The sequence below is a fragment of the Pezoporus flaviventris genome, unplaced genomic scaffold (assembly GCF_033815535.1).
Source record: "Pezoporus flaviventris isolate CSIRO_AGI_PZ_B2104156 unplaced genomic scaffold, CSIRO_AGI_Pfla_v1 ptg000070l, whole genome shotgun sequence".
Classification (NCBI taxonomy): Eukaryota; Metazoa; Chordata; class Aves; order Psittaciformes; family Psittacidae; genus Pezoporus; species Pezoporus flaviventris.
The window spans coordinates 2241673-2264173 of record NW_026892618.1 but is presented as its reverse complement, the minus strand read 5'-3'; the positions used below and the strand labels follow the sequence as shown (position 1 = coordinate 2264173).

Below are 22501 nucleotides of genomic sequence, written 5' to 3'. Positions count from 1 at the left end.
TGACCTCCTATGCCTAACTCCTCCTGCATCTTAACACTTTTTTTCACCTGCCCTTCTACATGTGCTTGTTGTTCTCTTGGAACATACACGCTCCCTCAGCCTTACACGCAGTGTTTGCAGCTGCTCTCTCAAGTCCAAATGTTCCACTGTTTGTAAGCCAAGTTTTACAACTTGAAGTACATGCTTGCTTACATATCCCCCTAGCATATACATACTGCTGGGTATTCATTAGGTATGATTTGATCACAGCTGTTTTTTCTCCTTACCTCCCGTTTGATTACTTTCTGCTCAAAACCTGAAACTTCAAAAAGGCAGCTCCAAGGTACTTGTGCTAAAAAGCTGTTTCTCCAGTGCTGCTGTAGAAAATCCAACATTTTTTCTTCCTAAAAAGGTATAGGAAAGACTGGTATGAAATAAGTTGTTCATACTTTAGTTGTGTAGTTATATTGTGGAAAATGCTAAGAACTTTCTCCGTACTTAGTAAGATTTAAAGTTTTTAGATGTACTCCTCACTCTCTTACTAATCTCATGGAGTTGTCAAAACCACCTCAGTTTGCCAGCCTATAAATTTTGCAGAATTCTTTGACTTGGAGAAAAGATTATGTGATCATAAACATTATTATCTTATGTCTTTCAAGTAATAAAATGTATTTTGAAAATTTACCAAGTAAACAGGTAGTATTAATAGCAAAGATCTCTAATTTCTATTCTGAGTTTATATAAAAGTAAGCTCCTGAACTGAAGCTCAACCAGTAAGGAATAAGGGTATGAATTACATATCCTGCAACACTGAACCAAACTAATTTTATTTGTCCTTTCAAAATATATTTTGGAAAGGTAAAACAATTCATAACAGTTCTCTATCTCTTTCAGTTTTCAGCCGACATAAATATAACTCTGCATCTCTAGCATTTAAATTTTATTCCACCAGAATTCCCTAACTAGAATAGCGGATACGGTATAGCTGCGTATAGATACATTTGATTCTATATATTTTAACAAAATATGGATTGAGGGTAAAAAGACTGAGTTGAAAGTAAGTATTCCTCATATAGCAGAGAAGTGTTCTCTGCTTTCGTCTTCTAAACCGTAAGTCTCATCAAACTGGGTCAGATCTTTTAGTTTTCTCAGTTTTGAATATCAAGATTGGGCTCTGAACAATGCAGCCTCACCCCTCAGAGCATCTGATTTCTTTTAGTATAATCAAGCCCAGAAAGTTGCCACATTTATCCTGACAATAGTCAGACTCGAATGTACATTTACAGTTGTTGTAAGGAGAGTTCTTACGTTGCTTTGCGTTAACACACTGAAACATATCTCCAAAATGCGTTAATTAAATTTGCTGGAATTACATAATTTGCAGGGGAAAAAAGTTATAATTAGAAAAAATACATTGAAATGTGTTTATGTATCTAAAATGAATCTTTTCCCTGTATGCTGTGTAATCATATTTAAACAATGAAATGGGATAGTAAGTATTCCTTTGAAACTGGTGATGCCTTTGAATTATTTGTATTTGTGTCAGAGTGATTGCCATAGTCCATTTTTTTTCCTTAATCTCTTTAAATTAATCCATCTACCCAACAAATACTGAAAATGTTGTGATGTGAACATCAAGAATTTTTACACCTCCCATTAGTGTTAGGTTTGTTTTAATAAATCCCTTCCCTCAGCCAGATTTAGAAGTCTGTGTAATCTTTTATAAAGGTAAAAAGTAGTATTAGAACTGCAAAGTAGACACTAAGAAGTACGTTAAGTACTTTATAACCTTGTTATGATGCATTTCCTACAGGGTTGATCCGGTGCCCCATGATGCTCCCAAACCTCCAGGATATACACGATTTGTCTGTATTTCTGATACTCACTCAAGAACTGATCCCATCCAAATGCCATATGGAGATGTGTTAATACATGCTGGTGATTTTACTGAGCTGGGACTTCCTAGTGAAGTAAAAAAATTCAACGAGTGGCTAGGTAGGTATTGAATTCTGTGGATTTGACAGTAAGTTTGTTTACTGATTGTATCTGCCCCTTCTGCCTCTCAGTAGAAGTCATCATGCACTCAGAAATAATGAATATTAATTAGACTGTTAAATTTCAATGGCAGTGAGCAGGAGTATGATTTTTTTCTTTTTTCTTTTTTTTTTTTTTTACAAATATTTTTGCATTTTTTCAACTGAGCAAGTAAGATTTGTGAGACAATTCATCTGTTCTGCCTTCACACTCTCAAGTGTACATTAAGCAACTTCTTGGTGTTAGCAACAATTTAAGTCAGAAGGCCTTTAATGATTTACATAAAACCTCTTACATACATTGTTATGGCTTTGCTTCCTTCCCCAAAAAAGTTGTTGTGACTGAAAACATTTGTCTGTTTAACCCTGGAGGCTCATAGTTGTTTTTTTTTAATCTGAGGCTCAGCTGCACCACGGTGATGAATTCCAAACAAAGCAAAATGTGTGCCGGTGGTTGCTGTCTTGGATGTAGCAGACCAGATGTAGATGCCTTCTGTAGGCAACTGTTGGCATTGGTAACTGAAATTCTGTTCCACTGGGCAAGAGAATGGTGATTTACATGTGCTTCTGCAACATTTTTATATTCTAAAACAAAAATGACAGTGAAAATGGGAAAACATACCCAGACAAAACCCCTGATATGTATTGTTCTTACAGCAGTGTGGATACCTTAATTTAGAATGAAAATGGCTTCTGGATTCTGATACTTCATTATCAAAAAAAGAGTGAGAGGAAAGAAAGGAGTAGCTGAGAGAGAGGACACAATTTATGAGTAATGGATTTCGGGGTTTAGGTTTAGTTTCTTTCCTGTAGTTGATATTTTTGCATTATTCCTATCTCTTTTTTTTTTTCTACATATTACAGCATTCTACATTGGGAAGGCACGAAGCAGACAGATACATGTAGGCTGAAATGGAATATAAAAAAAAGTCAGGACTTTAGAATTTAATCAAATATTTACTAACAATTATTACCAAGGCTGATAAATACCTGTTTTGAGCTTGGGAACCCAGTAATATGCCCCACATGGAACAATTGCATTGTTCTAAGAGTATTAAGGTAGAGACAGCATGTGGAAGTAATATACTCTGGTACAGTGCCCTCATCTCTGTCTCTGTATCACTGAATCATAGAATGGTATCCAAACGGAACAGGTTGGTTGTAAAACAGAAAGCAAATTTTAATCCTATTTTGCAGGTCTCTATCATGTAGTATAATAATGTACTGAAAATAGCATATAAAGATTACACAAACCATATGGTTAGCCCTTCTAAATAATACCGATTTTATTTTTCTGCTAGTGTGGGAAGAAAAGTGCTTTGGGATATTGTTAGCAAGCAAGGATGGTGGCTACACACATCACTTGCTGCACAGTTTTTGTCTCCCTTGTTCTCCATCTGCCTCCCTGCTGGTCACATCTGTACAGTGTTCTGAAGAAGTCTGTAAGCTGAAAGACTCTCAGTGTGGCAGAGAGATTTCCCAAGGCATTTCTATGATGGTCTCTTAATTATTTTTATTCCAAAAGGTTTCATTTTCTGACTTTACAGCCATATTCCAACTTCATGGTAGCACATGCAGTTTGGCAAAAGGTGATCTTGGTGGTTTCAGTGTATTTTTGCAAGAGCATCTTTGAGATATGCAAATTTAACAAGTCAGAGATTTTTTTCAGTTTCTTGGCAATTTGAAGAAAGGGGAAGTTTAACTTATTTTTTAAATTTATTCTGGAAGATCCAATAGAAAAATAATTCGGCATCACGATGTAGGTTTCATCAGCTAGCATTTAAAGTTTTGTTCCAGTTCAGAACTGTAAGCTATTTCTTTAAACAGCAGTCAGTGAGAATTCAAAATGGAAGCTTTAGCTTTTTTAATTTTTTTTTAATGAACAACTTAGCAACACTAGAATACCCTGAGTGTTTGCAAAATCTGTAGTAAATGGTGGTATGGTTAAAGTGTTCTCTTTAAGAAGAAGAAATTAAAGACTGTTTTGCTAGCTGTGCATCTTGTTGTGAAAGGCACTAGTCTGCAACAGTTTTGATTTTTCTAGATAGCTGCTTCCAGTACCTTCCATGATTTTGCAACTCCCACAGCTTATCCAACCTTTTTCTTCTTCCTTGTCTTAACATTTGACTAGCTTCGTGAGAAAGCAATTGACAGACTCTGGCACGGACTTTTACCTCCAGCATCATTCTTAACTTGCTGCCACCAAATTTCTCTGTCTGTTCCTTCATCCCATAGCACAGGGCTCAGCTTCCCACTTATTTTGTTCTGTGTCAAATCTGTGTCTTCTGCCATCATTAGACTATAATTCTGTTTATGCCTTGGAATAAATACTAGCATATTTGCTTGTTACACTTTCCCTTGATCTCAGCTTCCTCTTGGGCACTAGATTCGTATCCTACTACTGCTTTTGCTCCATATCTTTATGTGTAGCACTGGTTCCTACCTTTTAGCTTTCTGTTCCGTTGGATCCTCTTGGGTCTGTGCCACTCTTACCTATCAGCCTATTCCATCTTTTCAGTAGGCCCTTCAGCAAGTTCAGATTTTATCTTTCTGCTGTACATAAAATTTTTGTTCCTGTCTGATGCAATGTTTTACATTAACATCATTAACTTCCATGGACCTTATGGCTGTATCGACCACATGCTCAAGTGTTGTGCTAATAGAGGCACGTTGGCTTGCTGAGTCATACCCTAAAATATGTTCTCTCTTTTTTAGGCTAACTGTATGTGGGTACACAGGAAGGCCTGCACCAGCTCAGATGATATATGTCTCTAGCACCGTATTGTCTTCGATTGTAGCTAGCAGCTAAGGTGCTCTGCTTTGTCTGCCCCTTAGTTACTTAGTTTTTATCATCTGACCCCTAAAGCCCTCCATTTAATTTCACTTTGTTCTTTTTGGTAATTTCTGTTCTTTTACTTTTCTTCCCCCTCCCCCCTGCTTCCCAGGGAGTAATTTGAGGTTTTACTAGGGCTAGATAGATGCCTAACTCTATGGAGGAGATGAAATGCTGGTGATAACTGAATGTGCATATTTTGTCAGCTTTCTCTAGTAGGCAGTCCAAGGACATCCTGAGCCACAGCATTACTTTGTTTTCAATATATAGATCTTTCTTCTTAGTTTTTTTAATTGCCTTTTAGATCTGTGCAAATTTTGAGTGCCGACAATTTTACATCAGAGTTCCATGAAGGTGTCCCTGCCCATGGCAGGGTGTTGAAACTAGATGGTCTTTAAGCTCCCTTCTAACCCAGACCAATCTATGATTCTATGTTTGTGTGAAGTGCTGTGCTTATTTTGAACCTGTCACCTACTAGTGTCATAATGTGTTTCCTGATACTGGAAGAGAAAAGTGAACAATTTCATTCTTCATTCTGCTTGAGAATATAGGCTCTTCTAATATCTGCCCTTAAGATATTTTTTAGTCTGAAGCCTGTTTAGAAGCCCTTAAATGCCTTTGTTCATATGTGCCACTCTTTGTACCCTTTTGTTCTATATCCTTTTAAAAACAGTGAGACCAGAACTGCACATGAGCTGAGAACACCACAGATTTATCCCCTGGCATAATGAAATTTCCTGGTTTGTTCTCTTTTCCTCTCTAGTGTTGTGGATTATTCTGTTTTTATTTTTGACTGTGACTGAACAATGAGATGGCATTTTCATAAAATTGCCTGTTACAACTCTATGAACTCTTTTCCGAATGGTAATATCTAGTTCAGAGCCCATCAGTGTGTGTCTGTAGTTGGTATATATTTTCCTGCACTTGAATTATTCTGCATAAATTTATGTTCAGTTTCATCTGTCATCTTATTGCCCAGTCATGCAGTATCATGATGTACTTTTGCAAGTCAGTTTTCAATTTTGCTGTCCTTATTCAGAATAGCTTAGAAAAAGAGGGGAAACAGGGAAGAACAGTCAGTTTACAAAGCTTGACAGTGGTGCCAACCTGATAATTTCCCTCCCTTCTTTTTATGAAATAACTTTTCTCCTGTTCTTATATTTTACTTTTTAGCTTTTTTTACATACTTTCCTCTCTGACTATTTTTCTTCAAAATTTGAAAATCCAGTTTTGGAGGATGAGAAATAATGAAGTATTAAATATGTATTATGGCAGGGCTGCATGGAAGGACATGAAGCCAGTGCAACTTTCTAATGGCACTATAAAGATGCATGGTATGACAGCTTTGAACACACGCTAATTTTCCAGTATGTCCAGGAGATTTTAATGACATCACTTTAAATGGCCAAAAATAATTCTGGGGACTTGTTTCTCAATACACGGACGTGCTAGAGCAGGTCCAGAGGAGAGCCATGAAAGTAAGCAGAGGGCTGGCATACCTCTCCTATGAAGACAGGTTGAGAGAGTTGGGCTTGTTCAGCCTGGAGAAGAGAAGGCTTGGGGGATACCTTATTGCAGGCTTTCATTACCTAAAGGGGGCTTAAAAGAAATCTGGAGAAGGACTTCTTACAAGGGCATGTAGTGATAGGACAATTGGCAGCAGTTTTAAACTGAAAAAGGGGACATTTAGATTGGCTATAAGGAAGTAATATTTTACAGTGAGGGTGGTGAGGCATTGAAACAGGTTGCCCAGAGAAGTTGTGGATGTCCCATCACTGAAAATGTTCAAGGCCAGCTTGGACAGGGCTTTGAGCAACTTGGTCTAGTGGAAGGTGTCCCTGCCCATGGCGGGGGATTGGAACTGGATCATCTTTAAAGGTCCCTTCCAACCCAAATAATTCTGTGATTCTGTGTAATCAAGGTTAGATAAGGTACATTATATCATAAGATCTATTAGGCTGACTGTGCACTGTAGCTATCCTTGTGCTCAGCTTTTTCGTTATTTTTGGTTTTATTGTTTATTCCCTACCTGCATATAAGTCAGTGTTGTAGGACAAATACAAAGACGCATGTCCTGCTTTAGTGCACTCATCAAATAATGACTCCAAAACCATGTCTATTTTTCATATCCTATATTGTTGGCACTGGAAATTGCCTGCTTATCTCAGTTGCTCATGTAATTCCCCTTGCTCAAGTCTGTAATATCATTTCCAAATTGTGTATGCTCCAGGACCCACTGTCACTTTGAGCTTCTGGGTTACTTTCCTGGAAATTTGACTAAATAGCCAATCTGTGATGTAAGCTGCAACACATGCTTTTGTATTCTGTCTGTGAATTCTCTTCTGTGCATGGATTGAAAAGATTACTTAAACTAATATCCATTGTTTCAGTATGTTTGCTTGAGATTTTCCAGTGTCAAAGACAGTCTTCCTATTTGAAATTCAAGTTCAAGCTAAATTTGAAATAAAAAAATTGGTGGCTTTGCATTGTCATGGAAAACAGTAATTAGCTCTTTAGAGTATTTTCCTGAAAATGTTAATTTTACCTGTATATCGTACACACACAAAAAAGCTAGATTAAATTATTTGACATGCACTTCAGGAATTGACGTAGGCAGATTAATATCAAAGGATATTTTTTTTATTTCAGACTAAAAAGTATTTTAGTCTGAAGATGCCATCCCAGCTATAGTAAATAGCACTACTAGAATTACCCGCTTCTAGTATTAGGTTGTAGAAGAAAATCAGCTAATTTTTGTCAATAAACATCATCCCTACTTTTAAGCTCTTGATAAAAAAAGCTCTTCAGAAAAGCCTGAAATTAGCTTTACATTTGCTTTACTGTTCAATCTCACAAAATGATGGCAGTGATTTTTCATCCTCTTTTAACAGGTATTTTTAGGTTCAATAATACATTTAAAACAGATAAAAATTGTGTTGAAGAAGAAAAAAAAATAATCTTCCAAGCAGCAAAAGAAATTAGAATTTATAAATTGTAGTCATGCCATTTTGACCATCGGTAATTACACTATTTTTATGTTAATGTGGAAACCCTTTGAAAGAAGTATTTAAGTACTAATTATCTATTTACAAAAGAATGGCTTTGGAAATGCAGTGAAAAACATTGAGCTGTGTAGGGATTTAGAACAGATGTCATTTTTAAAAGACTAGGCATACTAAAAAAAGTGTTGATTTTTATTGCATTTCTTAAATGTGCAATGGTTCAGATCCATTTGTACGTCTAAGATTCAGACAGTACATCACAGAAAAGTGCACTGCAACACACTCTCCAGTTCTGGGGAGTTAGTATGTCCTGAAGACTTCTGAACACTAAACTGGCCGGGTGTCTCAGGGAATATTTAAAATACATCCCTGTATTGGCAAGATGACTCAGAACAGCTGTTCTCCAAGTATTTCTCCCATACTAGTGGTGACAAGCTGTAGGAGTGGTAGGTGCTAAAAGATTTTCTCTTAATTTCCTGCTTCCAAACACGCGTATGCTTTTGGGGGATTTCTTGCACTTTGCACTAATACTGAGGTTTCTTGTTTCCGCTAGTGGAGTGGAAAGTAGCCAGACTTAAAGATTCTTAGTCTCCGGGGTGACTCGCCTAAAAATGTCCTGTGATTTTCATAAATATGGAGATCCCTGATCCTCCAAATAATATGTGAGTAAAAACACCCAGTCTTATTCCAGACTAGGAGACAAGTGTAGCTTTAAGAAAGCAGTGTGGCCCAGACGTGCAGAGATCAACCAGGGAACTGAGAGATCTGGAGTATGATTCCATGAATTGTCGTGGCCTCTGGTGGAGATATTTGAAAGAGCCTGAGGAACACAAGCGACTAAATTGTGGTTAGTAGTCTTCAGACTTGACAGTCCCTTTATTGTTCCCCCTTGTAAAATTGTGAAAATGGTGCTTGATCCACCTACCACATGAATGTGTTGGAGGATTAATTATCATCAGTGCAGCACTTTGAACATCTACTGCAAAGCACTGTACACAAACATTAAATACTGTTATTAGTGCTGTGCACCTTGTACAGTGACATAACACACAGCTCTTTGTAGTCATCTCTTCCAGAAGGTGACGACTGGGAGGTACTAAAAGCACCTTTGTGGTATCTGAAGATCTGAATAGGAATCTGTGTCAGTGTGCGGTGAGATCCGTGTAGGAAGTCTGAAATATGTTTGATTGTTACTTTTTAACATAGTTCTCCATCTTCTTTTCTTTCATTTTCCCCACTTATGTATGTTATAAACCAGAAATAGAATATTCCAAAGGGCAGAAAAGCTGTTGTAAAAATTCATCTCCACAGAAATGTATATTTTTTAAGATTACAACTATTCCAGGAAATAAAAAGTATTTATTAAAATAGACCCTGTGGCTTACATAGTTGGGGGTTTTCAAACCATCCATTGCCATAATGTAAGGCAATATCAAAGTAAGGTTCAGTTTAGGCAAACCTTGCAGTCGTATAATTTTCTAGGCATCTGTTACTGACCACTAGTGGACAGAAGGAACAGACCTACATAATCTTCTGGTTTGACTCACTGCAGCCACTTTAATGGCCTAGTTTGCAACATGCACTGGGTTCATTCTGCATAATTACAGGGTAATTAAATAAACTGGGATAAAAGGAAGCCATTTTTCCTTTAGAAGTAATTTTGGCCAATTATTATACATGTGCGTGTGTGCATATAAAACACAGTATATCAAAGAGCCTAAGTTGGGCTATTATCAGGTATTTTTTAGTTTGATTTGCCTTTATCTATTTATACTAAGAAATCCTGTTTTGTAAATGTGAGCAGTATTGTATGTGATTGCTGTTGTAGTGCTTAATATAATTACTAGCTTTTACAATGCAAGAATGTCTTGAGCTAGCAGGTTACAGATGACTTAGGAGGGAGTGTTCATTTACAATGTTATTCCAGATTACACACCATACAAAAAGTATGTTAATGTGAATTTCCCAGACATCAGCCCCAGTGTTTAAACACAGAACTGTCAAAGAGATGCTAAAAAGCAATCTGAGACAGTTATGCAGTCTTTTTACTATATCACTCACTGCTGTATTCCAAAAGGTTGAAATGAGAGGGAAAAAGCATTAAGTGGGCACTTACATGATTGTCTCTGCTTTTAATGAATACTAAAAATTCTGCTCACTACAATACCAGGAGAGAAGCAAAGCACATCTGCTTGTACAAGTTTGCATTTATCTTGGTGAAGGTGCAAGTTGATAACAACTCTAAGCTGCAAAGGAGGTTACTATTTGATAAAGATGCCTAACCTCTTAGTGCCAGACAAGCCCGGAGTATAAACATCATGCATTTGCTTTTGAATTATTTTCAGCGTTGATCTAGTTTACGGGGAAGACGACTGATAGAACAGGATGAACTTTTAAGCACATAGAATTCTGCTTTGAACAAATTCAAATGCAGAGAAATAGCAGACAGAGGCACATTGTTCAGTACTTCGCATGATGCAGTTTGTAGTTCAAGTAATGGTTCCCCAGCATTTCAAGTTATTTTGTAAAAATTATGTTTGCCATAAAAAGGGCCCGCTGTAGTTTAGAAGTTAAGAATTGCTGTAATAATTTTGTAATTGGTGCATAAACATGCAAAAAATTTAGATGTTCAGTTGATTTTCTTAATTAGCAATCTACAGTAATGAAGGGAATAAACAAAGATGTTATTAGCTGAACAATATCTCTATTTTTATACATTATATATTACCAGAACTGCTATCAGATTCTTACACTGAGGAACAAAAGCTTTTGTCAGGAGGGCTTGCCGTAGCTGTCAAAAAAGCAAGATAGTAAGATAATCTCAAAAAATAGTAAATTGGATTGATTTAGGGCATTTGGGGCAGAAACTTCATCTTCTTAGTTGTTCTGGGAGGAGAACCACTGCTGCCTGACTTCATGGATTTTGTCTCCTAGACTTCTGTGGATCCTTAGGTGTCTCATTCCTTTGAAACCTCTCCTTCAGACTGGGCATTAGTCTTCTTAGACATATTGAGGAAGCTCAAGGGAACATAAGTACCTTTGAGGTACTTACTTTGCTGAATATAACAAATAACTTCTGAATCTGCTGGGCATTTTCAGAGGGATGTCGAGAAACAAACATACAGAAGTCTGAAGCATCGTACTGCTGCAAGTTTTGTTTCTGTAAGAAAAAGCCCTTTAGTAAAATGCTAAATTAAGTGCAAGGTAATGTCTCCAGCATTTTTCTGCATACAGGGAGAAATTACAAAAAGGAGAGGAGGGGGAAAATGTGGCAGGAAAGATGAAAAACCATGCAGCATAGATGAAGGAAAAGGAAGGGAAAAATCTCTCATGCTTTGTTAAGGTAGAGTCTGAAAGAGAATGGTGGCTTGGAGGCTCACTCCAAGTTGGCAGAAGGCAAAAGCTGGATCTGGATGTAGCCTAAAAGCCCTGAAGGCCAGGACTAAATTTGAGCCAGTATGTTTCTGACAGAATTTTGATGTGTAAAGATTCCTGTTGATTCCAAATCCAAATAGGATGAGGTGGCTAGAGGTTGATTATGGAGGAAAATAATTGTAATTTCTGGAAAGTTGGATATTATGGGAGGGAAAACCCCCTCATTTTAAGTAAAAAAGAAATTGCTTAGAAATTTTTTTTACCCCCAGAAATTTTTTACCCCCAGATACTTTAAACTGACATTTTGGTTCATTTTCTTTTCTTGGTAATGTCAGAATCACTATATGAATTTCCAAATATATCCCATTCCATCCAAGTAGTATTTTAATAATTTTAATATAGAATGCTGTTAAGATAAATTGTTTTCAACCAATTCTAGTTCTAGTTCCTCTCCAGCTTATAGAAATATTTTAGGAGAAGCTTCTCAGGTGCCAGGAACAGGGGATTCCCTGGTCTTCAAGCAAAACCACTTGTCTTGTTTTGGCTACTCAAAATAATTTAAAAAAGAAAATAACTTTCCACCAAATTCATAACTTTGCCTTTTGTTTTTTGGTTCGAAAATACATCTTTGACACCTGTGGCGTATGTTTTTGTATGTGTTTCTTGGCACTCCAGAAAGGCAGATCTAACATGCTTGATGCCTTAATTTTACTGGGGAATGAGTTTTTTCCTGGATATGTGTGCAGAATTCCTGTGACAGCTGTAAATTTTCTATAATACTTTTGTATTTAGCTTCTCTATTAATAAGGAGTTTGCTACTTGCCCTCCAGTAAAGCCGTATACTAGCATCAAATGTTAATTAGCTATCAGTTGAGTATTTAGTCCTACTCAGCTGCAAAATGGATAGTATGAAAACTTGTACCAGTTAATGGAACATACTCTCTAGTCTTGTTAAATTTCTTGCCTACTGTAGATTTGTTTCATTAGAATCACAACATGAAATGAGTTTTTAATTCCTTGCAACATTGCAGGTTCTTTAAAATTACTGTTAGTTTTCCAGTGTACACTTGCAGAAACCTGGAATCACACAGGATGGAGGGTACGTTTGGAGGTCAGAGTCCAACCTCCTGTTCGGAACAGGCCTAGTTAGAGCAGGCTGTTCAGAACCTCCTTGTCCAGTTGAGTTTTGAATATCTCTAAGAGCGGAGATTTCACAGCTGCTCTAGCACCTATTCCATGTTTTGACCGTCCTCATAGTAAAATTCTTTCCTTGTACCATGTTCCCACTTGTGTCTGTTGCTTCTTGTAACTGTGTGCACCTCTGAGAAGAACCTAGCTCTGGCTTCTCTGTATCCTGAGATCAGGTAGTTGCAGGCAGCAGTAAGGTCTTCATCTTCTCTAGGCTGAAGAGACTCACGTCTCAGCCTCTTCCCGTATGCCACATTCCCCAGCCATCTTGGCGGCTGTCTGCTGGACTTCCTTCAGTTTGTCCCTATGTTTTCTTTTACTGAGGAACCCAGAACTGGACACCACGCTCCAGACTTGATCTCACTAGTGCTAGACAGAGGAGAAAGATCACTCCCTTTGTTCAGCTATTTTCACTGTTAACTAGTGCAGTGTGGTTGTCTGGCTTTGCCACAAAGACACACTGTGCCTAGTCTTGTTATTCTCTCATAGGAGTATGCAAAAGGAGGAGTTTGCATTTGCTTTTGATGAAATTTATGAGGTTCCTGTCAAACCATTTTTCCAAACTTTGGAGGTTCTTCCGAAGAGCACACATACCTTCCAGAGTGAGTCAGCATATCCTCACTTGTAATTTGGTGTTGTCTTGCAAATTTGCTGAAAGTGCACTCCATCAGATTATCCAGGCTGTTAGTACAGAAGGAAGTAGTATTGGCCCCAACATCACTAGCTGAGGCATACCTCTAGTGACTTGCTTCCAATGGACTTTGTCCCACTGATTTTAGCCCTTTGAGCTCAGTATTCTAGAGGATACTTGACCCACCTTATCATCCCTCCTTATTTTAGCAATCTGGATATAAGAATGCTGTGGGAGATTGTGTCAAAGGCTAAGATCGAGGCAAACAGCATCCAGTACTCCCCCTTCACCACAGAGCCAGTCATCTCCTCATAGAAGGCAATTGTGTTAGTCAGGTATGATTTAGCCATCACTGATGGCTGTTCCCATTCACTTTCCTGACCTTCACTGCTTGGAAAACTACTTTATGAGAGATGTGTTCCATAATTTTCCCAGGCCTGATGTGAAGCTTGATGGCCTGTATTTTCCCAGATTCCCCTTCTTGTCTTTCTTGAAGGTGGGTATGACATTTGCCTTTTTCCAGCCAAGGGAAACTTCTCCAATCCCCCTGACTTTTCAAAGGTGTGATAGACAGGTTATAAGCCTGTGTCCATCCATTGCATCTCTCCAGTCAGGTGAGCTATTCCACTATGTCTCCAATTGCTATAAGAAGCAATGAAAACACGCATGAGCAGAAAAAATATCTGTTAGGGAGAAAAAAAAAAAAAAAAGATGGTAAAGAGAGGTTGTGGAGGCAAAAAGAGGGAAATGGGTTTAGCAAGGTGCCACCTGGTATGGAATGAAAGAAAAAAAAACTTGAGCTGCAAACTCATCAAAAATACAGTTGTTAATTGAAAAGCTGACAGACCTGTAACTACAGTAGCGCTTCTGGCCGCCACTATAATAAATGTAACTGTACATTTAGAGTAATTTGCTAATTTGCCTAAGTAACACCCACAGACAGCAACATGACATAAATACATTAGTGGAAGCAACAGCTATAACAAGCTCGTGCAGGTTCTTGGCTGCTAGATGGATGGATCAGATGAGCTGGAAAAGATGTACAAAACAATAGAGATGGAATTGTTAACAGCACTGCGGTATTCAGGATTTTATTTTCCTTTTTTACCAAGAATGCTTTAGGGCATGTAGATGCCCATACATATTGTAGCATCTAAGTAACATTTTTAACTTATGTGTGTATATGTGTACACACACAGAAAACTTGTAGAGATGGAGTGCACATCTGCAAAATGCTAAGCGTTTCAGAGGCAAAAATTACAAAATGTACATCTCAGGTAGTCTTTCAAGTGAAAAAGAGAATCTCCAGCATTCAACATGTAATTATAGATATCTGAAAACAGTTTCTCTTAGCAAATATTCTAAAAGCACATATGTATTGAACCCACCAGAAAGACTGGAAAATGTACAATCAATTTTCCTAATACAGGTGTTCCAGGTGTTCCAGGTGTCTGAAATTTACACTTAAGAGTTACTGATATCGTTTCATATGGCAAATAATGCGTTTAGCCTTGTGGCATCTCCTCTGGGCTAGCACTGTTCTTTGTTTCATATTTCTGTAACTCTGAATTACACTCTTGCATTTTATTCTTAAGTCCTATACATGCCAACTTTTTCCACTGCATATTGGGTGGTGGTTTACCTTCTCTAAATATCGTACCTCTAGGTTATGGTTGTGGTCATTTCTATGTTATCAACAATACATGTTAAAAATGACAAGATTGCTGCTATGCACAGTGGGTCTCATTTTCAAGAAAATACTTTTTTTCTGGTCCCAGTCTCCTTTTCTGACTGTCTTCATCCCGATGCACAGTAACAGTGCAGAAGCAAAGCTAATGAATGCAGCTTTACACAGTTTCTGTCTTTGTTTCCTCTCAGATGTGCTCAGAAGGTTTCTGTTAAGCTTCTAGAGGCAGGTGATGCCTGCTCTCAAGGACAGAATCCAGCTGATAACCAAATGTGGACTTAGGTAGAAAGTTCCTGTTGCAGTGCTGCTCTCAGGGAGAACCTATGTATGTGGGCATGTATATTCTTGCAGTCGGCAGGAGGTTGTAAGGTTTTTCACTAAATACAGTTTGTAAAATATTCTTGAACATGAGTCACTTTAAATTATAGTCCATGGATCTAAGGAAGTCACTGAGAAAATGGAGCAGGAAAAAACATGGGATAGAGGCAAACTGCAAGACTGCTTTGTGGGATGTGGAGTTTTGACAGCTAAACCCCATCCCTGTCTTGGTTGAAGGCTTGATTTGAAAGGGCAAAGAGGGCAGCAGACCTCTGACTGACCCAAGTTCTGAGTCTGTAAGACCTCCTCAACACAAGCGGATAAAGACCACAGCTCTGGGAGAAGAGCTGACATTATTTTGTGAAGCGTTACGACTGATCTTCTTTGAACCCTAATTTCTGTCAAAGAGTTATCATCACTGTCACAGTAAGTGATACTTGCAGCACAAATGGCAATTAACTAGAAGTAAATAGTAGAGCAGAAGTCTGCAGACTGGTTTTTAAGGTTGATGAGTTGAAAGTAATTTCAACACATTAATGCTAAGTATGCTAAATCATAGTGTGCCCTGAAAAAGACAGTAATGTCATTTACCTGAAATCAGCAGAAATTGCAGTAAAACGTAGTAAGGCGTATGCTCTGTTGTTTTCAGTATGTGAGCATATTATAGGAATTGATAATAGTCTGTGAGTCTGTCTGTTTTCTTTTATCAGATTTTCCATAAAACATGTAATTTGTTTGCTTTTCACTGTTTTAGGTAGCCTGCCCTATGAATACAAGATTGTGATAGCAGGAAATCATGAATTGACCTTTGACCAGGAATTCATGGCTGACTTAATCAAGCAGGACTTTTACTATTTCCCCTCTGTTTCTAAGCTGAAGCCAGAGAGCTATGAAAATGTACAGTCTCTTCTAACAAACTGCATCTATCTTCAAGACTCTGAAGTGACGGTGAGGGGATTCAGAATATATGGCTCCCCTTGGTAAGCAGGTTTTTAAACATACCTAAAAAAAATATTGATTGCTGTCACGTCAGCCATTTTGTATGCATCAGCTATATCTGGATTGCTGTCTTAGGAAGAAAAGTAATACTCAGTTTGATAAAGTTTATATATTTTCTTGTAATGAATCATTCCTGTGACAAAATAATGTACTATGGTTATTGTTAAAAAAATAATGATGGAAAAAAGATAGTGCGCTCTTTAACTCTCAGCCAGTCGCAGTTCTGTAACATAGTCCGTGTAGGTTTTTTTGTGTCATAAAATATGTTTCTATACTTGGTGAGTTTATGTAATTACAGGTTAATTTTATTGAAGAGGGTATATTCTTTTGACAATTTCCATCCTACAGATAATATTTAAGTTTCATTACTGTATACAGTAGTCATTTAACGTAGCAAGCTTGTTACAGCATTTGTTTAAGCCTCCTTTTTTTTTTAATATCCCTCAGAATCTTATTTCTTTAATACAGTAATAGCTTTCCTTAAGGCATAGTTGCTTCTAAACTGAAGGCATAGTTGAGCTTCTAATCTGAGGTCAGCAAAACAGTGGCAAGCTAGTATTTCATGGATTTTGCTCTGTTGCATCGAGTGAACACTTAGAATTCCTCGACAGTATTGGAGACAGATGGGCTTTGGCTTCCTGACCTCCACCTTGGCCCTCGTATGTACTGCTTCTGTGTCTCTTACTTAAGTTACATTACTACTGTGTTACTTCCACTAACAGGACTGTAAATTGAGTCTTCTATGAGCATTTGCTATACATATAAAATAAGTAAAAATTTATTTTAAAAGGCAGATTTTTAACGGAATCTGTTACTCTTCCTTTTAAAATCACATCAGGCTGGAATGTAGCAAACAAGTTGTCAAACCTGATGCATATACCCCAATGTGAATTTTCAGTGTGAATAAACTGTGAAATCTCTTGGATTTTTGTGAAATATTTTTTTTTTGTAATGAAAATTGGCATTTTCCCACTTGGTTACTTGAGATGGGTGTTAATTTTCTCTAAGCTTATTATTCTACATTTGTCTGCATTAAATATCTTCCCTTTTAAATGCACCCTTCTCTCTATCCCTCTTAGATCTCCAGATTGTTCTGGGGGTATTTTTCAATCCACCCACCTGCTGTGTTGTAGTTCATGTTCCTCATGTGTCTACTGTGTATTCAATCAATGCACAATTTACTTCATTTTCCAAATTATTAGGGAAGATATTAGATGGTATCAGTCCCAATATTAACTTCTGAGAAATGCCACTTGGCATCTCTTCCCATTTTGATGTTCAACTGTAAATATACTGTAATTATGCTCTGTTTACAATATGTCTGGCAACTTCATATCTTCATTGCAATATTCGTAACCAGGCACCATATTTCCAGTGTCAGTAATAATTTTCTAGGCAGTAAAGTACCAAAAGTCTCATTAAAGTCTAGATAAATTAAATTACAGCAAAACGTTATCTAGAAAGTGGCACTAAGTAGAGGCTAAAGAAACCACTTGAACTCTGTGTATGATTCGATGTGCAAAAATCTGTTGAGAAAACTTTTGTCCACCCACTAACCCATAAATAATGTTTCTGTAAAATCAGATCTGCCGCATTGCATTCCCTTTGTGCGCTAATCTTGTCATTTTGCACAAGTTGTCTAAGCTATCTGGCATGACCTATCCGCATGAAAAAAGATTGCTTTCCATCTATGCATCTTCAGGTCATATCTAAACTTCCTCACTACATGTTTCACAGTGTTGCTAAATCATCTCCCACCCCCTTATGGTCCTGGAAGACGAGTGTTGTAAGGTCCCTTGAAGATCTTTGCTTGCTCCATATGGGAGAAAGTCTTGATGAAAGTCATCCAGCCAAACTGGGGTTTTTTTTGCTTGTTATTGTGCAACGCCAAATGAAGTTTCCATGCTAACTGATGTCACATCCAGTAGAGTCAGCAACAGCAATAGCAGTAGCTTAAGTCACTCTTCATTAGTCTATCAGAACAGCAGATGCAGAAGTAAGCAAGTCACATCAGCCAGCTCACCGGTCAGAAAACACAGGAAGAGAAGTAGAAATTTTGTGTAGGTTAAACTAGCTTCCTGCTATATTGAAGGCTGTAGTACAAGTCTGTGCTTATTGATCTCTACAGTTCTTTAGCAGTTCTTTTTGGCTCCATATTTAATTCCTTGTGAAAAAAAAGAGGTTTGTCATAGCCTCTCTGGGAAATCAGTCTCAGTTTCTTTCTATGTCATACTAATGTAATCTCTAAAAAACTACAGAACTTTGGTGAATGTTTCATGGTGAATCTATTTTTGCCCTTGCATCATGAAGCCAGTCCTTCAGAAAATGCTTATGAACGTAGTTAAGACTTCAGAATTCTTTAAGATCTTAGAACTCAGTAAGAAAGCTAAATTTTATGCAGTTGCTTGTTTAGTATCCTAAAATAATTTTCTTTTCCAGCCTTGAAAATGTGCATCCATTTTTGAATGGATTTGTTTAATGGTAGAACTCCCAATTACAGTACATGTTTTTGTCCAAGCCTGACTATTTAATGAGAAGGTGAGCTATCTAGAAAAGAAAAGACTGGGGCCCTAGTCTTTTAGACCCTGCCTTTCCATTTCTGGTTACAGTCCTGACCTTACTTCATCCTTTGTAAAAATAAGTAAAAGCTAGAGATATCCCTGCTTTATAAAACAGGTTAATCAATAGTTGCAAAGTACTTTGAGAATACTGGAGTAAGGTCTGCGTCAATGTCAACAGGCATTAACTTAGTGTGTTTACCCATAGCCACCTGTGTTTTTATATGTGACTTGTACACAATTAGATTATACTTATGCTTAAGATGTTTTAGTTGCAGAATAAACCGTGAGAGCTTGATTGGTTTGCAAAATATGCCAGTCTCTAAGGCCTTTTAAATATGTACCATTTGTGTGTGGTTAAATGTTTTCAATAGCACTTGGGTATTTTGACCTCTATTATTGTCTAAAATTCAGTGGTTATTTTTAATTGCATAGAAGAAATGGGACACAGTTTTGTCTCAGAAACCAATGCTTTTACTCTCCTAGGCTCCAAGGGCAAGATTTCAAGTGCCAGATTGAGCATCTACCCACTAACGAAAATTTAACTGCCTTAAATGTTAATTACTCTAGTGTAATCATCAAGCAGGGAGCATCCATTTTGAAATCAAGTTGCAAAGCACAAAATCTGCTATTTAGGAATTGGTATTTGCAACACTTGGACTATGGATTATCAGCATAGGTTGTAAGTGAGAGGAGTATAAATAAGTAAGATGCTTGACAGCGCACCATACAGCGTTGGTTGCCAGATCTGGATGAGCAGGACATCAGGAAGAATGCATCGTGCTTTATTCTAGTGTAGCCCACACACTGGGAACTGTTTGGGATTTTTTTCATAAAAAGCTAGGCACAGGAAGATGCACCCTAGTGTCATCCCAGCAAAACCAAGGACATGGCCAGAACGTATTCACAGACCTAGAAGCAATCTTGTGTAGAGAATAGCCATAGTTGCTAGGAATGTAAACCAAAGATTTTGGTTTCTCAGTAGCATTTGTTGTAAATTGTAAAGCTTCTGATTGGAAAGTACTTTTGAACACTCTTACTTATTCCGGACTGCTGTAACAAAAGTCAAACTGGCCGACAGAATAACCCAAATAATTCTACAGAATAATTCTATAATTAACATTTAACTGCTAAGCTTTCCCAAAGATGAAAGCATCTTCCAGAAGAGTTTAATTTGTTTTTCAGTATAACATACGATATCATAACATGTAAGTAAAAATACAGCAAGCAGGAACACCAGAGAGGAGCAGAAAATTCATCCTCAGGTGTGTTCTCAAGACTTGGCTGGACAGTTGTGGCTGACCAGATATAGTGGTGGTAAGTGGTGGTAGGCAGTGGTAGGCTGGACTAAAGATCTTCGAAGGTCCCTTTTGAGCAATCTTTCTGTGATTCTTTCCATCCCACTGTAGAGCTAGAGTTAGGTGTCAGCATTGATACCTGAAATAAACAGGTATCAACAAAGTCCTTACAATAAGTACTGCTGTTGATATGAAACTTTATCAGCAGTAGATGGTCCTCACAGGTGGCTTAGAAGTCAGGAAGCCAAGATGATAGTGGAAAGTTGAATTTGGATTTGAAGCAGAAGGTCTTTTCTGTGTCGTCAGACTGAGTATTATCTCTGTGATGACATCATTCAAGGAACCATATTAATAAGTGATTGGTGAGTATTTCAGTTACAGATTTTCAGCATTCTGTTATAGCTCATTATCCTCACAATCTGTTAGTATTTGCAGGTAAAAGTTTTAGTGTTAGCTACAGCTGGAATGAAGATAGGCTATACAATCCACTTGTACCTGTGCTAAAGATTTTAATTGCACAATTACACACTGTGTTTGCACAAAAACCCCTGATGCATTCAGTGCACAAGATCTGCTGTGCTTAGTGAGTTAACTAGGTATTACTCCATTTTCCTATGCAAAAATAAATGCCTGTACAGGTGCACATACATTTTTTTTTTCAACATGAGAGTACCTCTCTGAGGTTTGTACTTGCATGTGTGATCTGAGTGTTGCTATGTCTACTTCTCTGCTGCACAAGGTTCCAACAAGGGACTCCGCCGTACTACACGTTTTTTCTATTGAGTTTTTTACCCCTCAGTGGGTAAGTAACTTTGCTCTCTGTTCTCAAGTTGCATGCAGTAACTAATTTTAAGACCTGAAGATAATAAGTTGACCTGGTCAATAATCAGAAGCTGTTAGTGTCTTGCAGAGGTTATACTGGCCCTTCCACCAGTGTGTAATATTCTATCCCTGCCTCAGATTTATAGAGAAAGATGTGCATCTGCAGAAGAGCTGTTATTCTGTGTGTGATCTTGTTGAAAACGGCAGGAATTCCATTGGCATTTTCTATTAAAAATGGGTTATTGTGCATTAATGGCAAGGTTAGAGTACACACTTGACATAGCGAGAGAAACGCAACTGGCTGAAGAAGAACGTATTCTTCCTAGCCACTGAATTTCCATAATACTGATCAGCTGTACACACCGATCAGCTGTACACAGCTGGAGGAGACGCTTTGGTCCTCCTGCTTTCAAACAAGCATACAACGTGACAGGAGAGTTTTTCACCTCCTTCAGTGTTTTGCTTTTTTTTTTTTTAATTTTTCCACAGTGTGGGAAGGGATAGTCAAAGCTCTCTCGCCAAACGTGTGATAATTTCATTATTCTAAATGACATATTGGCCTGAATAGCAAAAAAGAAGACATTTAGGAGGAGATTGCCTCCAGATTCATTATCCAGAGAGTGGTTTTTTGCTTGGCTTTGATTATCTGGAGGGATGTGTTCTGTGAAACAGAACCTCATTTTTCTTTTTGCAGAATTACGTTTTTTTTTCTAGTGTCTATGTATTCTCATTTCCTCCTTCATTCTTTTGTTAGGCCATCTGGAACTTCAGAAACTTTCATTTCCCAGTTAGGGAAAATGGGAGAGCAAAGATTAATATCAGCCTACAAAGACATTTGTGATCGTTTATCCTGAAGTGACAGACACCTGGGCTGCACTCCTGGGTTTTTTTAGCTCCCTCCAGTGGAACATTGGTTAGATGTGGCCCCTGCATGTTTACCCGTGGGCCAGCAGCTCTTATGCAGCATTGTTAGCCAGATTATGGGAACTGAGTGCAGAAAGTTAAGGGTGTGTATGTGGAGAGCTGTTTTTACTGAGTTTAGCATTCTGAGTCAGGGCTATGCAGTCAGGTTTTTTTTTAAGTGAAATATGTTAGAGAAGATGGCTGAATTCTTTCCATTCCAACTTGTAGGTTGCGTTAGTATCAGTCACCAACTCAGCCCAAAGGAGTCTTGCCGGGGAGCTTATTTTCGAATCATCATCCCTCTTTAGTGTGAGGGCTGGAAATTTGTTCCAACCTGTTGGCCCTTTTCTCGGTGCACTGCAGCTATCTGTACTGTTCCAGTATGCTGTCAACTTTACTCAAGCTGTATAGTCCAGTGTGATCAGTAGTACTTAGCTGTAGGTGCATAACTCTTCATCTGTTACTTTGTTATCTGATTTTTCATCACAAATTAGCTGACTTTGTTAGACCCCTTCTCAGATGTACTCTGTGTGTGTGTATGCACATGCACATGTGCACTTTGGATAGGAAGACTGAGAACTTCATGTGTATTTTGGGTAGTTTGAAAGAGCATGCAGAGGGCAAAATGAGGCGGACTTATTTTTGTTCCACACAGAACTGAGGCCACCCATACCCTAGGTCTCCATTTCACTGCCTTCCTCCTCCATCTTTTTAAGAACAGCTATAATAGTCTCTTTCATTCCTCGCTGAACTTAGTTTCCATCAGTAAAACAATGCAGTAAAGATTTATAGATTCATTTCATGAGAGGGACACGCTTTCATTTTGCCAGTGATGAATCATCTAATGTTTACTTTCCCAGACCTTGTACAAATCT

At 37.9% G+C, this 22501-nt stretch overlaps 1 protein-coding gene across 5 annotated transcripts in view; it reads left to right on the top strand.

Annotated features, from left to right (window-relative positions):
- Nucleotides 1-22501, top strand: part of MPPED1 (metallophosphoesterase domain containing 1) — a 60712-nt gene that overhangs the window by 17822 nt on the left and 20389 nt on the right. For all 5 annotated transcript variants that reach the window (XM_061472068.1, XM_061472070.1, XM_061472069.1 and 2 more), the window contains exons 3-4: nt 1793-1978; nt 15805-16026. In XM_061472068.1, coding sequence (XP_061328052.1) covers nt 1793-1978; nt 15805-16026 — 408 coding nt within the window. The remainder of the gene's footprint in view (nt 1-1792; nt 1979-15804; nt 16027-22501) is intronic.